Source organism: Megascapheus bottae, chromosome 1 (assembly GCF_031878675.1).
Source record: "Megascapheus bottae isolate mThoBot1 chromosome 1, mThoBot2.hap1, whole genome shotgun sequence".
Classification (NCBI taxonomy): domain Eukaryota; kingdom Metazoa; phylum Chordata; class Mammalia; order Rodentia; family Geomyidae; genus Megascapheus; species Megascapheus bottae.
The window spans coordinates 17878348-17895672 of record NC_143509.1 but is presented as its reverse complement, the minus strand read 5'-3'; the positions used below and the strand labels follow the sequence as shown (position 1 = coordinate 17895672).

At 48.2% G+C, this 17325-nt stretch overlaps 1 protein-coding gene across 1 annotated transcript; it reads right to left on the bottom strand.

Annotated features, from left to right (window-relative positions):
- Positions 1-7291: 7291 nt before the first annotated feature.
- On the bottom strand, positions 7292-12436 carry Il12a (interleukin 12A). The gene is made up of 7 exons (XM_090333720.1): positions 12295-12436; positions 11855-12003; positions 10855-10968; positions 10111-10152; positions 9994-10035; positions 9761-9904; positions 7292-7667 (listed from the first exon to the last, which is right to left on the bottom strand). The coding sequence occupies exons 1-7, from the start codon at positions 12308-12310 to the stop codon at positions 7512-7514; spliced, it is 663 nt and encodes a 220-aa protein (XP_090189846.1). The 5' UTR covers positions 12311-12436; the 3' UTR covers positions 7292-7511.
- Between the last annotated feature and the right edge of the window lie 4889 nt (positions 12437-17325).

Here is a 17325-nt window from a genome sequence, read left to right as displayed (position 1 = left end):
CAAACCCAGGTCTTTATGCCTGCTAGGCAAGCACTCTACCACTAGGCCAAACTCCTGGCCATGGGAGCATTTTTTAATAATGAGAATTTGGGGGATTTGGGGAAGGCAGGTATAAGTTGTTCCCAGAGAGCTTGCATCTGGCAATTACATAGCAGTGGGGAGAGTGCTGCAGGCACTGCTCTGGCTGGGTTTGTGGGTGGTATTGTGGAAGGATTTGAGGAAAGGTTTTAACATATACTACAGTGTGTGGTGCCTTTCTTTCCTTCCTTCCTTCCTTTCTTTCTTTCTTTCTTTCTTTCTTTCTTTCTTTCTTTCTTTCTTTCTTTCTTTCTTTCTTTCTTTCTTTCTTTCTTTCTTTCCTTGTCATGGGGCTTGAACTTTGGGCCTGGGCACTGTTCCTGAGCTCTTCAGCTCAAGGCTACCACCCTTTCCCTGAGCCAGAGCCACATACTTCTGGTCTTTTAGTGGTTAGCTGGAGATAAGAGTCTCATGGTCTTTAGTGTCTGAGCTGGCTTTGAATCTTGATCCTTAGATCTCAGCCTCCTGAGTAGCTAGGATGACAGGCGTGAGCCACTGTGCCCAGCTTCTGCTCTATTTTTTTCCTTTGCAGTGTGGAGGATTGAACCCAGCTCCTCCCATGTGCTAAGCAAGCATTCTAACATGGGCCCCCTGTGAAATTTCTTTTTACTCATTTATGGGCAATAAGAAGGTGGTAAGGACAAAGAGGAGGAAAAGGTGAAGGAAAGCTGATTATTTTTAGGTTATTTTTATTTTAATATCTAGAAGTGAATTTGTGTGTGTGTGTGTGTGTGTGTGTGTGTGTGTGTACTGACTTGAACTTAGGACCTCTTACTCTCACTTGGCTTTTTCCTCACAAGTGTTGTTCTACCACTTGAGCCACACCTCCAGTGCAGATTTTTGATGCTTAATTAGAGATAGAGTCTCTCAGATTTGTCTGCCTGTCATGATTTTGAGCTACAAACTCAGATCTCACCTTTCTGAAGCTAGAATTACAGGTGTGAGCCACCTTCTAAGAAAGCATAGTTAGCAAATTTAATCTCTTAGGTAAGTATAGACTTTAGTCTATTGATTTCCATAGATCTGAAAATCCAAAAGGCATACTATTTTAAAAGCATAACAATCAAGAGAATGCAAGGTAGAATTGTTAAACTAGCAATATTTCTAAGACAGTGAATAGAATTTAGACAATGTTGGCTGAAAACCAGCTAAACAAATCATTCAGAGGATGCTTTCTTACATCTTGGGAAGGGGCCATTTGACTAATTCTTTCCACATAACAATGTTTCTTTTAATGCATTTGTTTAAGTTCAATCAATACTATTAGCTACAGGATCTGTCCTCTTTGTTCTTAGATTACCTGGTCATCTCAGCCTATTCTCCTGAGTGCCAATCTGATGATTTTTTCTTGGACAGGAGGCATGTGGACAGTTCATTCGGCTTCACATCATATCCTTGTTTATCTAAACTCCACCCTTAGGGACAAGGGATACAATTACACTTCAGCCTAGTTTGTCCTGATACCCTGTCAGCAGGCTCTTCTCCTATTTCCATTTAATGGAGTCTAGATTTTTTTTTTTTTGTCCAGAGCGGGGGAGGGAGGTAATAAAATGTTTCATGAGCTATTCTCCCTTCATTTGTTAGCTGTGTAATTGAGGCCAATTTTGCTGGATCATCATCATGGCAAATGTCTGAGAGACACAACTTAAAGCAGGATAGCCCTGTTTTGTCCAAGGGTTGCAGAGGATTGGGTTCCAGGTTTGCTTGCTCTATGGCTCTGGGTTTGTGATGAGGCTGAGCATCATGGCGCCTCAGCATGGAGTGGGGAGCTTGTTTCTCATGGCAGTCAGGAAGCAGAGTGAGCGAAACCTGAGCTGGAGAGCTTTCTCCTCTTCCTCTTCCTCCTCCTCCTCCTCCACCTCCTCCTCCTCCTCCTCCTTCTTTTCTTCCTCCTCCTCCTCCTCCTCCTCCTCCTCCTCCTCCTCCTCCTCCTCTTCCTCCTCCTCCTCCTCTTCTTGCTTCTCCTCCTCCTCTTCCTTCTTCTCCTTTTTTGTGGTCATGGGGCTTGAACTTAGCCCGGGCACTGTCCCTGAGCTCTTCAGCTCAAGGCTACCACCCTACCTCTGGGCCTGGGTGTTGTCACTGAGCTCTTCAGCTCAAGGCTACCACACTACCCTTGAGCCAAGCCCCACTTCCCATTTTCTGGAGGTTAATGGGAGAGACGAGTCTCAGGTTCTTTTGTGCCCAGCTGGCTTTGAACCTTGATCCTCAGATCTCAGCCTCCTGAGTAGTGAGTAGCTAGGATTACAGGCGTGAGCCACTCGCCCAGCGAGCTTTCTCCTTCTTACCTCTCTCGCTCTCCCACCACGTCCCCAGCCTGTCAGATGGCACTGCCCACATTCAGGGAAGGCTTTTTCCCTTAGTTAATTCTACAAGCACACCCCACTAATCTGAGTGCTTCTCAGCCCACTTCTGTGGACCATCAAGATTAACCACTACACGGGGCCTCAGTCATCTATATAAATTTGCATATATTATATTACATATATTCACATATTTATACCTTTATATAAATATAAATAAATTTATATATTTATATATGTGTGTCTACACATATATATGTATATAGATACATATATATGTATGTAGTCTATAACACAAGGAAGTTGACTAGCTGATGGAGCATGGTTAGAATGACCATGATTATAGCAACTATAAAATAAACATAAGAAGGGGCCAGGAATTTTGCCTAGTAGTAGAGTGCTTGCCTAGCATGCATGAAGACCTGGGTTCAATTTCTTGGCACCACATACATAGAAAAAAGCTGGAAGTGGTGCTGTAGCTCAAGGGTAGAACTCTAGCCTTGAGAAAAGTCTAAGGACAGTGCTCAGGCCCTGAGTTCAAGCCTCTAAACTGGCAAAAATAAATAAATAAACATAAGAAGTCTACGTAGCAAGACTCAGAATTTAATGGAAGTAACCAACTCTAATGCACTAACTCATTTTCCTGGCCAGTGAAGCAGATGATGAAGCATTAGACCATTCACACAGATTCTTCTTCCTTTTTTTTTTTTTTTTTGCCAATCCCTGAGCTTGAACTCAGGGCCTGAGCAGTGTCATTGGGCTTTCTCAAGGCCAAAGGTCTACTATTTGAGCCACAGCACTACTTCCAGCTTTTTCTATGTATGTGGTACCAAGGAATCAAACCCGGGTCTTTGTGCATGCTAGGCAAGTCCTCAACCACTAGGCCAAACTCCCAGCCCATCTTCTTCCTTTTTTTTGGGGGTGCCATTCCTGGAGCTTGAACTCAGGACCAGGGCTTGAGTGCTGTCCCTGATCTTTGTTTTTGTTTTTAAAACTCTGGGCCTGTGCATTGTCCCCGAGCTCTTCAGCTCAAGGCTACTGCCCTACCCCTGGAGCCACAGCACCACTTCCTGCTTTTTGGTGATTAATTAGAGATAAGAGTCTCATGAACTTTAGTGCCCAGGCTGGCTTTGAATCATGATCCTCAGAGCTCAGCCTCCTGAGTAGCTAGGATTACTAGCATGAGCCACCCTGCCCAGCTTGTCCCTGAGCTTTTGTGCTCACAGTTAGTACTCTATCGCTTGAGCCACAGCTGCACTTTCAGCTTTTTGGTGGATAATTGGAGATAAGAGTCTCGAGGACTTTCCTGCCTAGGCTGGCTCTGAACTGCAGTCCTCAGTTCTCAGCCTCCTAAGTATCTGGGATCACAGTGGTGAGTCATGGGGTCCCAGCTTATTCTTCCTTTTTAAGGTGGGGAATGAGCATCCAAGAATCCATTTCCTAAGTTTGTTTTTCTAGGGATTTACAGAAAGTAGCTAGGAAGGGCCTTTACAGTGCCACTGTAAAAAGCAATTTGAGTGGATTTTTCCATGAAATTTTGCCAGACGTTTTCCTTGTCAATGTAAGAAATATTATTCTACTCCAGAGTGTTTTTTTTTTTTTTGCTAACATTCTTAGTGAGCTATGCATAATAATCTCTCTGTGGCTAGGGCTGTAAGGTGAGGGTGAGTGGATTTCCAGGGGGTGCCTGTGCTCCCACAAATTAGTGGTGCAGAGTGCTCCTCCATTGTCAGTGCTGGGACAGCTCTGGGGGCTTTGGGAGATGTGTCCTCAGGGAGACGATTTGGCATGATTACAGAAGGAGTGGGGGACATGTGTTTTTAAGAAAATCTTGGCAGAATGGCTGGTTGCGGAGAAAAGATGCATTTTCTGGCTGAATTTGGTGGAGAAGCTCATGCTTTGCTGGCAAAACAGCTCTTCCACTCCAGGAAGTCAAGAAACACAGGAGGAATGAGGGGGAGAGACAGGAGCAGCATTAGGCAGGCAAGAATCTAGGGATATGGGTTCATTTTCTCCACTGATGAAGGAATTAAAAGGCAGGAGAGTGCTTAAAACCAAGTTAGTTTATTCGAAAGTGAAGACAGTGAAACCAACTCTGCATAGAGGGGCCCTAGACCTGGAATTCCAATGGCGCTCTCTCAGAGGGTAGTTCTCTTGCCCTTCCTGTAGGAGGACCCTGCACTGATTGGGTGATGGCTTGTGCAAGCGCCACCCGGCTCTTTCTATTGGTTGAATGGAAACGCTGGGCATTTTGGGAAGAAGTGCCACATGCTCTCTACCATTTTGCCCACCATTTTTCTATCCCTTTCTACTTAACTGGTGAGGCCTACTGCTTAGAGGGATATTCATGTATTATTGATTCTTATTATTTTCTTTTAGCAATGTGGGTAGTTTACCTTTCTTTTGTGGCCTAGTGTTTTCAGTCAAAGCAATTGGTGGATATCTTTAGCTCAAAGTTTGCACCACAAAAGATGGAGAAGGCAAGCCTTTCTATGTTGCTCCAGCTGGTCAGCTGGACATCTGCAGGCCCAAGTGTGAAGCTCCATACTTGCTCCAAAGACAGCCTTTATGAGCAGCCTGAAGATTACCCTGGGCTACTGTTATACCCACATGGCCCCGGTGCTGTCAATGATGAAGATGGAGAGAGACACTAGTAACACATTGCCCAGCTGTGTCAGGCTGGCTCTGAACTCACAATCTTCCTGTCCTCAGCCCCAAGGGCATGTTACAGGCATTTAGCACTATGCCAGGCTCCGAATTAGTGATCTGAAAGTCCACGGACAGTAAGAGAATCAAGTGTGTTTGTTTAAGTAGTGGGTTTGTATCCTGGTGGTAATGACTGACTCATGTGTCAGTACAGGGCCTGTGACATTCCAGAGCCTTCCAGACTGGAGTTAAACTTGTTCCCCGCTTTTATCGGAGCCATACTGGGGCTTTGAGATCAGAGCCTTGCATCGTTGGCTTTTTCACTCAGTCCTTTTATTTTTGCATTTAATGTTGTTGTCATCATTCTCATCATAATCTTTAAGTAGTTGTACAAAGCACTTTTTGGTGGTTGATTGGAGATAAAAGTCTCGTTGGTTTCCTGGATGGGATTTGACTGTGGTTCCAACCCGACATCAAATCTGAAGTGGCCTTCTGTCTGGCAGCTTCCAGGTCAAGGCTTATTCCAGATCACAGATTTGGGCCAGAGGAACTGAAATCGAGGCCTGCAGGAGGAGCATGGAGGGGTAAGCCTGTCGAAAACCACCTGGCTAGCACCAGTGAAGACTTCAGGGGGAGGACACAGGCTCTTGGGGAGCAGTGAGTAGGATATGTTCTGCATGCCTCGCTGAACTTTGTCATTGCATGCTGGCAGGGTTCGGACCCTTATTGTCACTGCCGTGTCAAGGCTGAGAAAAATGGCCCCCAGGCATCTGGACACTAGAAGCCCACTCAGGTGTGGCTCAGGGGAGGACAACAGGCCTCCCCCCCCCCCCCCCCCCGGTGTGTGCACAGAAAGACAGACCACCACAGACGACAGACCAGGGGCCTCCCCAGACAGCTGGCCTAGGAATGTGGCAGAAATCCAGAGACATAGGATACAAGGCAGCTCTAGCCTCTTGCTCTTTTTGCTCCTTGCTGGGGCTCCACCACTTGAGCCACCCCTCCACTCCAGCTATTGTGCTGGATAAATGCAGATACAAGTCTCCTGACTTTTTGGTCCAGGTTTCAGCTTCCCAAATCCCTAGGATTATAGATGTGAATCACTAAAACCCTTCAAAGATGCCCTGGAGCGGTGTGAGTGCACCTTGCTCCTCCTGCCCCAGACCCTGGAGCCATTGCTCGCCTCCCCGCCTCCCCTCTCCCAAGCATTCCTGGGCTGGTGGAGCGCCTCAGCCTGGACTGAGTGGAAGTGGCCTTCGGCCCCTGGACGCCGAGCCCATCTCTGCTCTGGAGCCCAGGAACACGCAGCTTCCAGGGAGGAAGAACCGGCTACCATGTTGCTCTTGGCGCCCAGGTCTTCAGCTCCGGGAAACATTACTGGGAGCTCCCCTAACTATTCCACAGTTTCGTACACTTGTACACATATGCACTTGACCCTGTGACCCTGTGTGGACATAGATGCTTACAAATGAGATATACCTTCCACATAACAGAGAAAACATGAGTCCTTTGGTTTGACTCATCTCACAATATGATTGTTTCAGGTCCATCCAGTTTTCTGCAAGTTATATCTATACTGATAGGTTGCTATATATCAAGGTAGACATAACATTTTGTGACCCATTTGTTCATTGAAGGACTCCTGGGCAATGAGTATGGTTTTGGAAATGGCTTTATGGTATTTTGACTCCTAATCTTTTGGATAAATGTCCAGGGGGGATTATTCTGTTATATGTTTACCTTTTTGCAGAATATCCATGCTGCTTTCTCTTGTGATTACATTAGTTTACATTCCCATCAACAATGTATTAGCTTTCATTTTCCTCAATATAAACTCCAATGTCTATTGTTGTGTTTTTGCTAATGGCCATTCTAACTGGAGTAAGATGGAATTCCAGCATTATTTTGACAGATGTTAGAAGGTAAGAATCATATGACTTTTCTGCTTGGGCTGGCTTTGAACCTAGATCCTGAGGTCTCAGCCTCCTAAGTAGCTAAGATTACAGCATGAGCCACCAGTGCTCAGTTATAATTACAGGCGATTTTTAAAATCCATGACTTCCTGAGCTACCTTAGCGCAGAAGCCTTGTTTTTCTAGACTTCTAGGCCAGCGATGTGAGCGGGTGCAGGGGCTGTCTCTGTGAGGCTGTCTCTGTGAAGCTATTGTGCTCAAACCTCCCCAGTGGGTTTTACAATCTCTGGATTGTCTGCTGTAACACTGGCATGCTTCAATGACAGCAGCAACAAGTTAGAATTGTTTCCAGTGCTTTTATTACTAGAACAACCTTTACCAGGTATGTTTTCCAGCATTTGATAAATATCTTATAATAAATAGAAATATAAATAAATATAAATTAGTTCATGCTTTCCTGAATAACAACTGATCAATAAATACTATTAAATAACGGGGGGTGCCTGCTTCCGTGAACATTCAGTGCAGACCTCTTATCTATGACCACTCTATTACAGGGGTTCCCCAGGCCCTTAGGAAGAGCTCAGGTAGCTCATCACTCTGTCAATAGTAACTGCACGGATGCTGAAGGCATGGAGAAGGATGCAGAGCTTGATTCTCGTCTTATAGAAATCTGGTTCTTCAAAGGAAGGTTTCTGTGGCACCGACTGGCTGCTGGAGTTGAGAGCCTACAAGAATAAACAATGATTGTATAGTATGTATCCACTTCCTCATTAAAACACCATCTATAATAATGGGCAAAGCCAGTTCCCATCTCATAACCTGCAACATGTCCTACCTTTGGGCCCCTAAACTCACTCCCTACCCACTCTCAGAAGAGGTGACACCCTCATTTCTCCACATGCCCTTGGCGAACTCCAAAAGGCTACTTAGAATATGGCTGGGAAGAGGGACTCATGCCTACAATACTAGCTAGCCAGGAGGCTGAGATCTGAGGATCAAGGTTAGATGCCAGAATGGGCAGGAAAATCCATGAGACACATATCCAACTAACTACCAAAAAAAGCTAGAAATGAAGCTGAGACTCAGAGTGGCGCTAGCCTTGACCACAAACGCTCAGAGGCAATGCCCAGGCTCTGAGTTCTAGCCCCAGGGTTGGCACACGAGCACACACACATACACACACGGAATATCACCAGCAGGAGTTACATTAGGGAGAGGCACAAGTCTATAATTCTGCTGACACCAACTAACTACAGTCAATTTTTTATAGGCTTGTTTAGAAGCCCCGTCTGTTGTGCAGTATGATGGTGGGAGCCAGTTCTGGGTCTGTCGAGGAGTAACAGACCCACTCACAATGGAAACACCATGTGTGGAAGATGAATCTATCTGGCGATGGATTTTCCACTTTCAGCCCCTTGACCTGCTAATGCAGTATGAGATTTTGTGTTTGCTCTCTATTCTTATCTACTCTTCACAGAAAATCTAGAACTGGAGGGTATGAGCAGTCACTCTGCTTCACAGAGAGCAAACGGAGCAAGCAGGAATTGAGGAGTCCCGAGAGCACTGCCCCCACCGCGCAAATCCCTGGACAGTGGGCACTCTGGTGTGATGCGTCTTTTGGTGTTCCCACGAAGTTCCCTGCCCTTCAGACAAGGAAGCTGGCACGCATAAGATGGTATGGAGGAAAAGAATGAAATCCAAAAAATTAATCTGTTACTTTTCAGAGATCTGATCCTGCATTTCTGTTCTGTGCCTAGCAGGCAGAGAGCTCCGCCGTCTCATGTGCACACTTCTACGTCTCCAAGCACTACGGCGATCTGGAAAACAACACAGCTGTTCCTCCAAAGAGCAGCAATGGAGATGGCCAGGATTCATTCACGTTGCTTCCAATACAGCCTTGCGCAGCGCCAGACCCCTGTGTGCCATCTCTGGCCGTCAGTGTGGATGTGCGTGCCATCCTCTTGCACACCCATCAGGATCCCACAGCACGACTAAGGACACAGGACTATGGAATCCTTCTGGGAGGGATCCTGGCTCTGCCTCTGGCTAGCTGTGATCATGGATGAGCAGTCTCACTCTCTTATGATTCCCCAATACAGACCACATTGATTGTAGGATATTTAAAGAATGCACGAAAATCTGGGCTTCAGTGGCTGATGCCTGTAATACTAGCTACCATGCGGCTAAGACCCTTTCCCACCCACAGCACAGTGCAGTAGACAGTGTCTGGCTCCCACCTAGCAGGAGGCTGGCATCAGGAGATTGGGGTTCTCTGCCAGCCCTGAAAGAAAAATCCACACATGGCACTTGGTCTCAGTGGAAGAAGCTGGGTGTGTTGATGTGTGCCTGTCCTTCCAGCCACAGCAGGGAGCCTAAATACAGGAGGGTCAGGGTTCCAGATAGACACCAGGATGAAAGAGAGATATGATCTCAAAAATTACCAGTGCAAATGAGGGCTGGAGACGTGGCTCAGCAGTATGCCACCTGACTAGCAAGTCCAAGATCTTTGGTGCAAACCTTAGCACAGCAGGAAAAAGAAAAAAAAAAGGCGTGAAAATGTGCAGAAGCCTGGTGCACACCAAGGTCACGCACTGTGGCTGCTCCTGTGTCTGCCTCAGTTTGCCTCCTGCACACCGTGCTCCAAGACTGCCCCCTTGTGGAAGTCTTTCACCAAGGCCTTGTTGAGGGGGGGGGGAGGGGGGAGACTTTCAGGTCACTCTAGATCCAGCAAGGACTGAGTTCATTCAATCTCTCCTGGGTCCCCAGCAGCCACCCTCCACATGAAGATGCTGCCCGAGTGGGCTGCACTAGGCCGTACCTGCATCAGTGTGTCAATAGCCATCAGCATGTCTTCATCTAGTAAGATCTGCCTGTCAGGATCCATCAACAGCTTCTCATTCAAGGCCCTGAATTCCACCTGGTACATTTTCAAGTCCTCATAGATACTGCTGAGGCACAGGGCCTGGTGACAGGACAGAAGAAGAAGGAAACCATGGTGAGGGGCTCAGGGCTCAGCCATTTTCCCCAATGCATCTAAGAGCAGTGTCTTACCATCCTGGCTGAGTTCTCTGAAGAGGCCAGGCAACTCCCCTTCTAGAAGAGAGAAGAGCACAGCCATCACTAAATGCACATTCTTCCTGTGGGGGCAGCTATTCAGTGTTTACTTACAGTTAGGACAAACGTTTCTCTAGAAGCCAGGCAGCTCTCATTCTAGAAGGGGAGAAAAAAACCACATGAGTTGTTTTGTGTGTGTGTGTGTGTGTGTGTGTGTGTGTGTGTGCACGTGCACTGTTTCTTGGACTTGACTTAGGGCCTGGGCACTATCTCATCGTTTTTCACACAAGCCTTGTCCTCTACCACTTGAGCCACAGCTCAACTAACAAGTGGTTAATTGTAGATCCTATAGTCTCTTCCTATCTGGGCTGGCTTTGACTCTTGATCCTTACCTCTCAGCCTCTTGAATAGCTAGGATTACAGGTGTGAGCCACTGGTGTTCAGCTTCAAAGACATGAATTCTTAATACAAATTCTGATGTGTCACCATAAACATCTTATTATGGCAAAAATTCATAACACACAATTCACCATCTTCATATTTTGAAGTGTGTCCTTGGGGAAGTCAATTGTACTTACATTGCTATGACCATGTTTTCTCCCAAGCCTACTTCTTATTAATATATATATATATATTTATATACTAATTGGACAAAGGGTTTTCATCATGGTCTTTCATTCATGCATATATGATACTTTGATCAGATGGAGCCCAATCTGTTGCCCACTTTTCCCCATGCTCCCCCTTTTTTTTTTTTGACAGCTTTCAGTAGCGCAAATCTACATTCTGATGGAAACAGACTGGGGCAAAGCCTCGTCTGCAGCATGACCTCCAGAGCGGTGCTGCTGGGAGACTTGCCTTGGCTAGCTCCACGGGCAGGCAGGCCTTCACTGTGCTCGTCTTGTCTCTTGTGATATCTTCATGATCAATCTCTTCCACAGTGCAAGAGTAAGTCTTCAGGGTTTGTCTGGCCTGTCAAAACACAAAGAGCAGCTCAGCTGAGGTGGTAAGAAGGCGTGTGGCTCCTGCGGCGCTGGTCCCGAGGTGCCAGCACGCAGGGAGTCTGCTGCCCTTCATCTGTCTCTGACCCAGAGGAAATTCAGGACTTTCTGCAGAGTATCTATTTAAACAGGAGCATCTACATATAGAACCTTTCCTTAGGAAACACAGAACTGATTTCTGTTGGGTTCATATGGTAAGCTCCTTAAGTAAGACTGATTGAAGCCAGATGTTGGTGGCTGATGCCTGTAATCCTAGCTACTCAGGAGGCTGAGATCTGGGGTTGAAAGGTTTAAAGCCAGCTCCAGCAAGAAAGTCCACAAGACTCTTCACTCCAATGCACCACCAAAAACACAAACTAAAGCTGTGGATTCAGTGGCAGGGCGCTAGGAACAGTGCCTAGGCCACAAGTTCAAGGCCCCAGGACAACTCCCCTCCCCTCCCCAAACTACAATGACAAAGATTGATTGAAACGTGAGCAGTTGGCAGTGATTCCTGAAAGACTGGCAAGGAAGAACAGAATTCTCCTGAAGGCTTCGTAAGCATTGCACTTATTTTAAGATATTTAAAAAGCAATAAGCTAGAAAATTCTGAAGAAAAGCCAGGGAGGATGGGAGGTGGAGGCAGGAGGATGGAGATCCAAAGTTTGCACCAAGCCAAGGGCTGGGAGCTGGAGATCTTATCTGAAAAGCGAGCTAAAGCAAAAAAGGGTTGGAGGGTCCCCCGCTTGGCCGGGGGGCGGTGGGGTCGGTCTCCGTGGGTCCCCCCGTCCCCCCCCCCGCTGCCCGCGGCTCCGGGACAGCTCCGCCCGCCGTTTCCCGCCGTGGCCCAGCGCGGGGGCTCCGGCGGCAGAGCTCACCCTGTGAAGCGTGTGGCTGACGGCCTTGAGCAGGCTCCGGGAGCCGTCGAGGCACTGGTGCGGCCCCGGCGTGGGCGCGGCCCCGGACAGGTGCCAGGCATCGCCGGCGTGGTCCAGGACGACGAGGGCGGCCACGAGGAGCGGGAGACCTGGGGAAGCGAGCGCGGCGGCTGGTGTGGGGGGGATCCTCACGTCCTCCGTCCCGCCGTCCTCCCCCTCCACGTGGGTCCGCCCCGGAGAACCGGGAAACTGAGGCTGGGCGGCGGAGGCCCGGTGAGCGCAGCCTCCACGCGGAGCCCCTCCCTCTGCCCGGCCGGGCTGCCTCAGTTTCCCTCGGCGCAGGGCCATCACGTGGGGACTCGCCGGGCCTGCGTCGCCCCGACCCCCGCCCGGGCTCGCCCGTTCCCCGGCTCCGGCCGCAGCAGGGTCGGGGTACTCACCGGACGCGGGGCGCATGCTGGACAGCGGGCGGCGGGCGCGGCTGGCAGGACGCCGGGGAGCCGCATCTTTATAATCGCCTCCCCGCGCGAGGACTTCCCCGCCCGGCCTCCGCTTTCCCTCTCTGTCTCTCGGCGCCGCGGGGCCGGGACACGCGCGGCGTCACTCTCGAGGGGAGGCGGGGACAGCGCGGGGGTGGGGCGACGCTCCGGGGCACCCGAGGGGCTGCACCGCCGCCGACCAGTGGAAAGCGAAACGGAAAATGGGCTGCCTGGTCCAGAAGCGCCGCCCTCAGACTCCGTCCCGGTCCAGAAGCCACGCCCACCAAAACTCCGTTCCTCTGAAGTCCGGTCCAGAAGCCCCGACCACTCACAACAGCTCCTCCCCGTCCCGGTCCAGAAGCCACGCCCACCACAGATCCGAAGCCAGGTGCACAAGCCACGCCCCCGCCTGGGCCAGTAGCTCCGCCCACTTCCAGACTCCGCCCCCCGCATCCCGTCCCACGCGCGCGCAGCGCCCCCTTCCAGGAGCAGCGGCCTCCTGCGGCTCTGCAGGGCTTGGACAAGTCAGCAGTCCATCCCTTCCTTCTGATGGCCTGCTGTGTGCCAGGCCCAGCCTGCGGGGGGGGGGGGGGGAGCTGGACCTCTGGGCACTCCCAAACCAAGCCGACCCCACGTGCTCTGCGTCTGGCTCCTCTTGAGAAATATGAAATGGGCGGAGGCCTGGATAGCGGGGACAATAACCCGTGTGTTAGAACCTGGATCTGACCTGGTCTGATGTCAGAATGGAGGTAGGGGCTCGGAAAGAGGAGGGAGAGAGAAAAGGAGAAAGGAAGGAGGGCGAGGGAGGGATTCAGCATCACCCCCCAGTAGGATGGGATGCCAGCACACACTCAGGGAGGGAGGACTGGGGTTACCGCAGGGCATGAGCGTGGGGGCTGTCTGGGGCCATGAGGGGGGCTCCATTACATGCGCTGCTGAGGCGGGGAGCCTCCTAGAGTGGTAGGCTGGAGGTGGAGTTAGACCTATCAGATCAGCTATGTGTGTTAAGGTACTATGAGTATCGTTACCGTCTGTTACTAAGCTAACCTTGTAAAGGAGCAGTGGACAGGGAGACTGGCTCCCTCAGGTATCAGCATGGTTTTGAATAATAATAATAAAAATAAATAATATATAAATATAATAAACAATAAAAACAAACCTTGGTAAGAGAACAGACTCAAGACCATTGAAACGAAACAGAGAAATAAGAGATAGACTGAGACACATGGTGTTGAGCGTAAGATACAGCTGTCATCCAGATCAATGAGGAAAGCCTCAGGTATGGGGCAAAAAATGCCCAGGAACTTTTTCCTCTGTGGCCAACCTGAACAAGTGCAGGGCCAGGATGGAGAGCAGTCTCTTTAGAACTTCTGCCTAAGGCAAGAATTGGAGAAGGTCATTTCAATACATATTCCCACATTTGCAGGAAGTGTCTTTCATTCTTAGCAAAGATATTACCATACAAGGTTAGAAAGGTGTGTGTGTGTGTGTGTGTGTGTGTGTGTGTGTGTGTGTGTGTGTGTGTATGTGTGTGTGCATCAACTCAATGTAGGGGTGGGCGTGTGGAGGCAGTCTGCTGGTACCACAGGGAAGGTAAGATCCATTCATGGAGGAGAGGCCCATTCTGTAGCAGTTAGATGCAATAGACTATCCTGAGCACTCATGGCTCATGCCAGTAATCCTAGCTACTCAGGAGGCTGAGTTCTGCAGATCATGGCTCAAATCCACTGGAGTGAGGAAAGTCTGTGAGATTCTTCTTTTCAATTAACTACAAGCTACAAGTGGGGAGTGCTCAAGTAGTGGTGCATTAGTCTTGAGAAAAAAGAAGTTCAGAGACAGGCCCTGACTTTAAGCTCCAGAGACCCAGAATAAGATCTATACACCACGACAGGACAGACAAAATTCTTAGTATTAAACTTACTTTAGACTTTTAAAATGTTTGAATTTTAAACAGGAAAGGGGCAGCACCTTCCTGATCAAACATGATATCTCCATGGCAAAATGGGGGAGCAGACATTTTAAGTGAATAAAGAATCTCATGATTTTCATCAGATTTTACTGTTACATGAATTTATGCAAAAAATCTTGGCTCCAGAGCTACATACAAGCGAAAAATTGTGGATGGCCACAGAAGAGTATTTAAATGAAAAGAACAGATTAAGGTAGCATATATCAAATACAAGGATATATGCTAAAATGGAGGTAAAATATTTAAATCCATGTACAGGTAAGAGAAGAGGGCACTGGTATCATAGACTGAAGAATATGATTAACTCGGTTTTCTTCTTGAGTCTCTTGTTTTCTTTGAGGATACAGCTGCATCAAGACATCCTTGCTAAGAAGGTGGCTCAGTGGAGTTTGCAAATTATGATGAACATGTTGAGGAAGCCTCTGTGTGAGTCATGCATTCCTGTTCAGGTCACACAATAGGTCTCATATCATGTGGAGTTTGGGGGGCTTTGCTTTTTTTTGTTGGTCGTGGGACTTGAACTCTGGGCCTGGGTGCTATCCCTGAGGTATTCAGCTCAAGGTTACCGCTCTACCCCTTGAGCCACAGCACCACTTCCAGTTTTCTAGTGGTTAATTGGAGATAAGAGTCTCACAGTCTTTGGTGCTCAGGCTGGCTTTGAACCAGAATTCTCAGATCTCAGCCTCCTGAGTGGCTAGGATTACAGCCCCCGTGGGCTACTGTGCCCTGCTTAGCGTCGAGTTTTGAAAACAAAGCTGTCAGAATATATTTAGGATCTACGTCAGTGGTTCTCAGCTGGAGATGATATACTCCACAGGAAACAGCAAACAGAGCTTTTTTGGTTGTTACTCCTGCAGGAGGGGTAGAAGACATAAACTCCCAAGAGGACCCAGAATAGTCTTCCTTTTGCCTCCCAACATAACCTCTCTGATCAGTCCTGTTATGGTGGCTCAGCATCCCCATCACTGTTCTTCTTACGTAGACAAGTTCCTAATCATAGGTCCTAAGCATGAGATTTCTGAGGCCATAATTTTGGGTGGCTTCCATTCTTGGGAGAAGTGAAATTCCAAGGAAATGTGTCAGATGGAAACTGCACCCACAGGCAGGCCAGCTCTGTAGAAGCCAGGGCTGTCAAGACACAGCAAGGACTCCATTCTCATTCTCCCTAACACATGTTGAAGGATTGACCCCCACCTTGTTTTCCTAGGTGTACACAGATACCAGACAGGCCATAAGTGCAGACTGCCTGACTCCAGCAGGCACTCTATCTAAGCCTGGCTGTAAACATGCCATTGTGGGCCCAGCCGAAAAGCCCCCCACCTCTCCTTTGATCTAATTGTTTTTGCATTCACTTCTGCCTCCTTGCTCAGACCTCATAAAAACCCAGCTCCTTTCCTCGCTGGGACACAGTCTCCAAGCCTAGGGGGAGGCTGTGTCTCTTGTTGCTCCAGCTGTGGAAAGATATGCAGTCTCACTCATAAAGAAATGCAAGACAGAATTAATAGTCTGATCTTTAGCCTGTAGTTTACAAAACCAGAAAGTCCAATGGCACATGGAGGACTTGGGGACAATTGAGAATGGCTTGTCACAGTTCCTTGGAAGAGATGCCACCTGGGAAATCAATACAATGGGTAGCCAGCAAGCACTACCACAGAATGGTGCCTGTATTCTTGTTCAAGAATTCCACTTCTAGGAATGTATTTGATAAAAACTATTTGCACATATGTATAAATTGTACCTAAGCACCTTTTTTTTTTCAATATCAAAAGTCTTAAAACTAGCAGGGTACCAATGGCTCACGCCTATAATCCAAGCTTCTCAGAAAGCTGAGATCTGAGGATTGTGGTTCAAAGCCAGCCCCAGCAAAAAAAATCCCCATGAGACTCTTATCTCCAATAAACCACAGTTTTTTTTTTTTTAAACTAAAGTGGTGCTATGGCTCAAATTGGTAGAGCACTAGCCTTGAGCACAAAGAGGCTCAGGGATAGTGCCCAAGCCTTGAGTTCAAACCCCAGAATTGACACCCTGCCTACCCTCCCCCAAAAGTCTTGACATTGTTGAAATAAGATGCAGTTCATCTTGCAAGGAGCCTACTATACAAGTATTTAAAAGACCAAAGTAGATTTATATCTGTGGCAGGAAAAATCGGTGATCATTGCCTCTAGGAAGGAGCCTGGGTAGAGGCTGGATGGTTGAAGAGGATGAAGGAAGGCCTGGCTTTGTTGGATGCCCTCCTTGGGACTCGAGTTCTTTGAGGGGGGGGTGAGGGGCGGGTCATGGGGCTTGAACTCTCCGTCTGGGCACTGTCCCTGAACTCTTCAGCTCAAAGCTACTGCCTTACCCCTTGAGCCACAGCCCCACTTCCCACTTTTCTAGTGGTTAGTCTCACATTCTTTAGTGCCCAATCTCAGCGTCCTGAGTAGCAATGATTACAGGCGTGAGCCAGGGGTGCCTGGTTTCCAGCAGAAGTTGTACAACATGGAAAGAGCCTGACTTCACAGTGATGCGTTAACATGAAGTCTCCTCACTTTGTGTCACCTTGGGCAATTTACTGAACTCATCCCAACATCTGCAAAATAGGGAGAAGGTCAAGGTTTGGAGTGGGAAGGGAGTAGGTATTGGGATAACAGACACAGAGAGACAGAATAGATCTGGAGCATGATCATCTTTGTCCTTGACAGGGTGCCGGTTTTCTTCCAAATCTGATTCCCACGTGGTATCTGGTCAGCCCCTCAGGGGACCAGTGTGTGCCCTTTTCAGTCTGAGTGACACTGTGAGGCTACCTTGATCTCTCGTGTTGAGGTAGACAGAGCACCCCCGTTTTAAATACATAAGGACTTTTTACTGTGACACCTGCAGGAGGTAGTAGGCAGAATGGAACCTTGCTTGTCAAGCTGTGTCCTTACTGCAGTTTCAAGGAAGATTATTTTGATTCTGGTACTCCAAGATGGAATGTGTCCACTTCATGGCTAAAACTAACCATCTTCTCTGGCTGAATCATTGGCTAGGAAGATGGCCTAAAT

What these genes read in the sequence shown, in the direction of transcription:
- Il12a (XM_090333720.1), bottom strand. An exon ending in TCAGCCACACGCTTCACAGG is followed by an intron (nt 10,969 to 11,854) that starts GTGAGCTCTGCC and finishes GTGTTTTGACAG; the next exon opens with GCCAGACAAACCCTGAAGAC. An exon ending in CAGAGAACTCAGCCAGGATG is followed by an intron (nt 9,905 to 9,993) that starts GTAAGACACTGC and finishes TCCTGTCACCAG; the next exon opens with GCCCTGTGCCTCAGCAGTAT.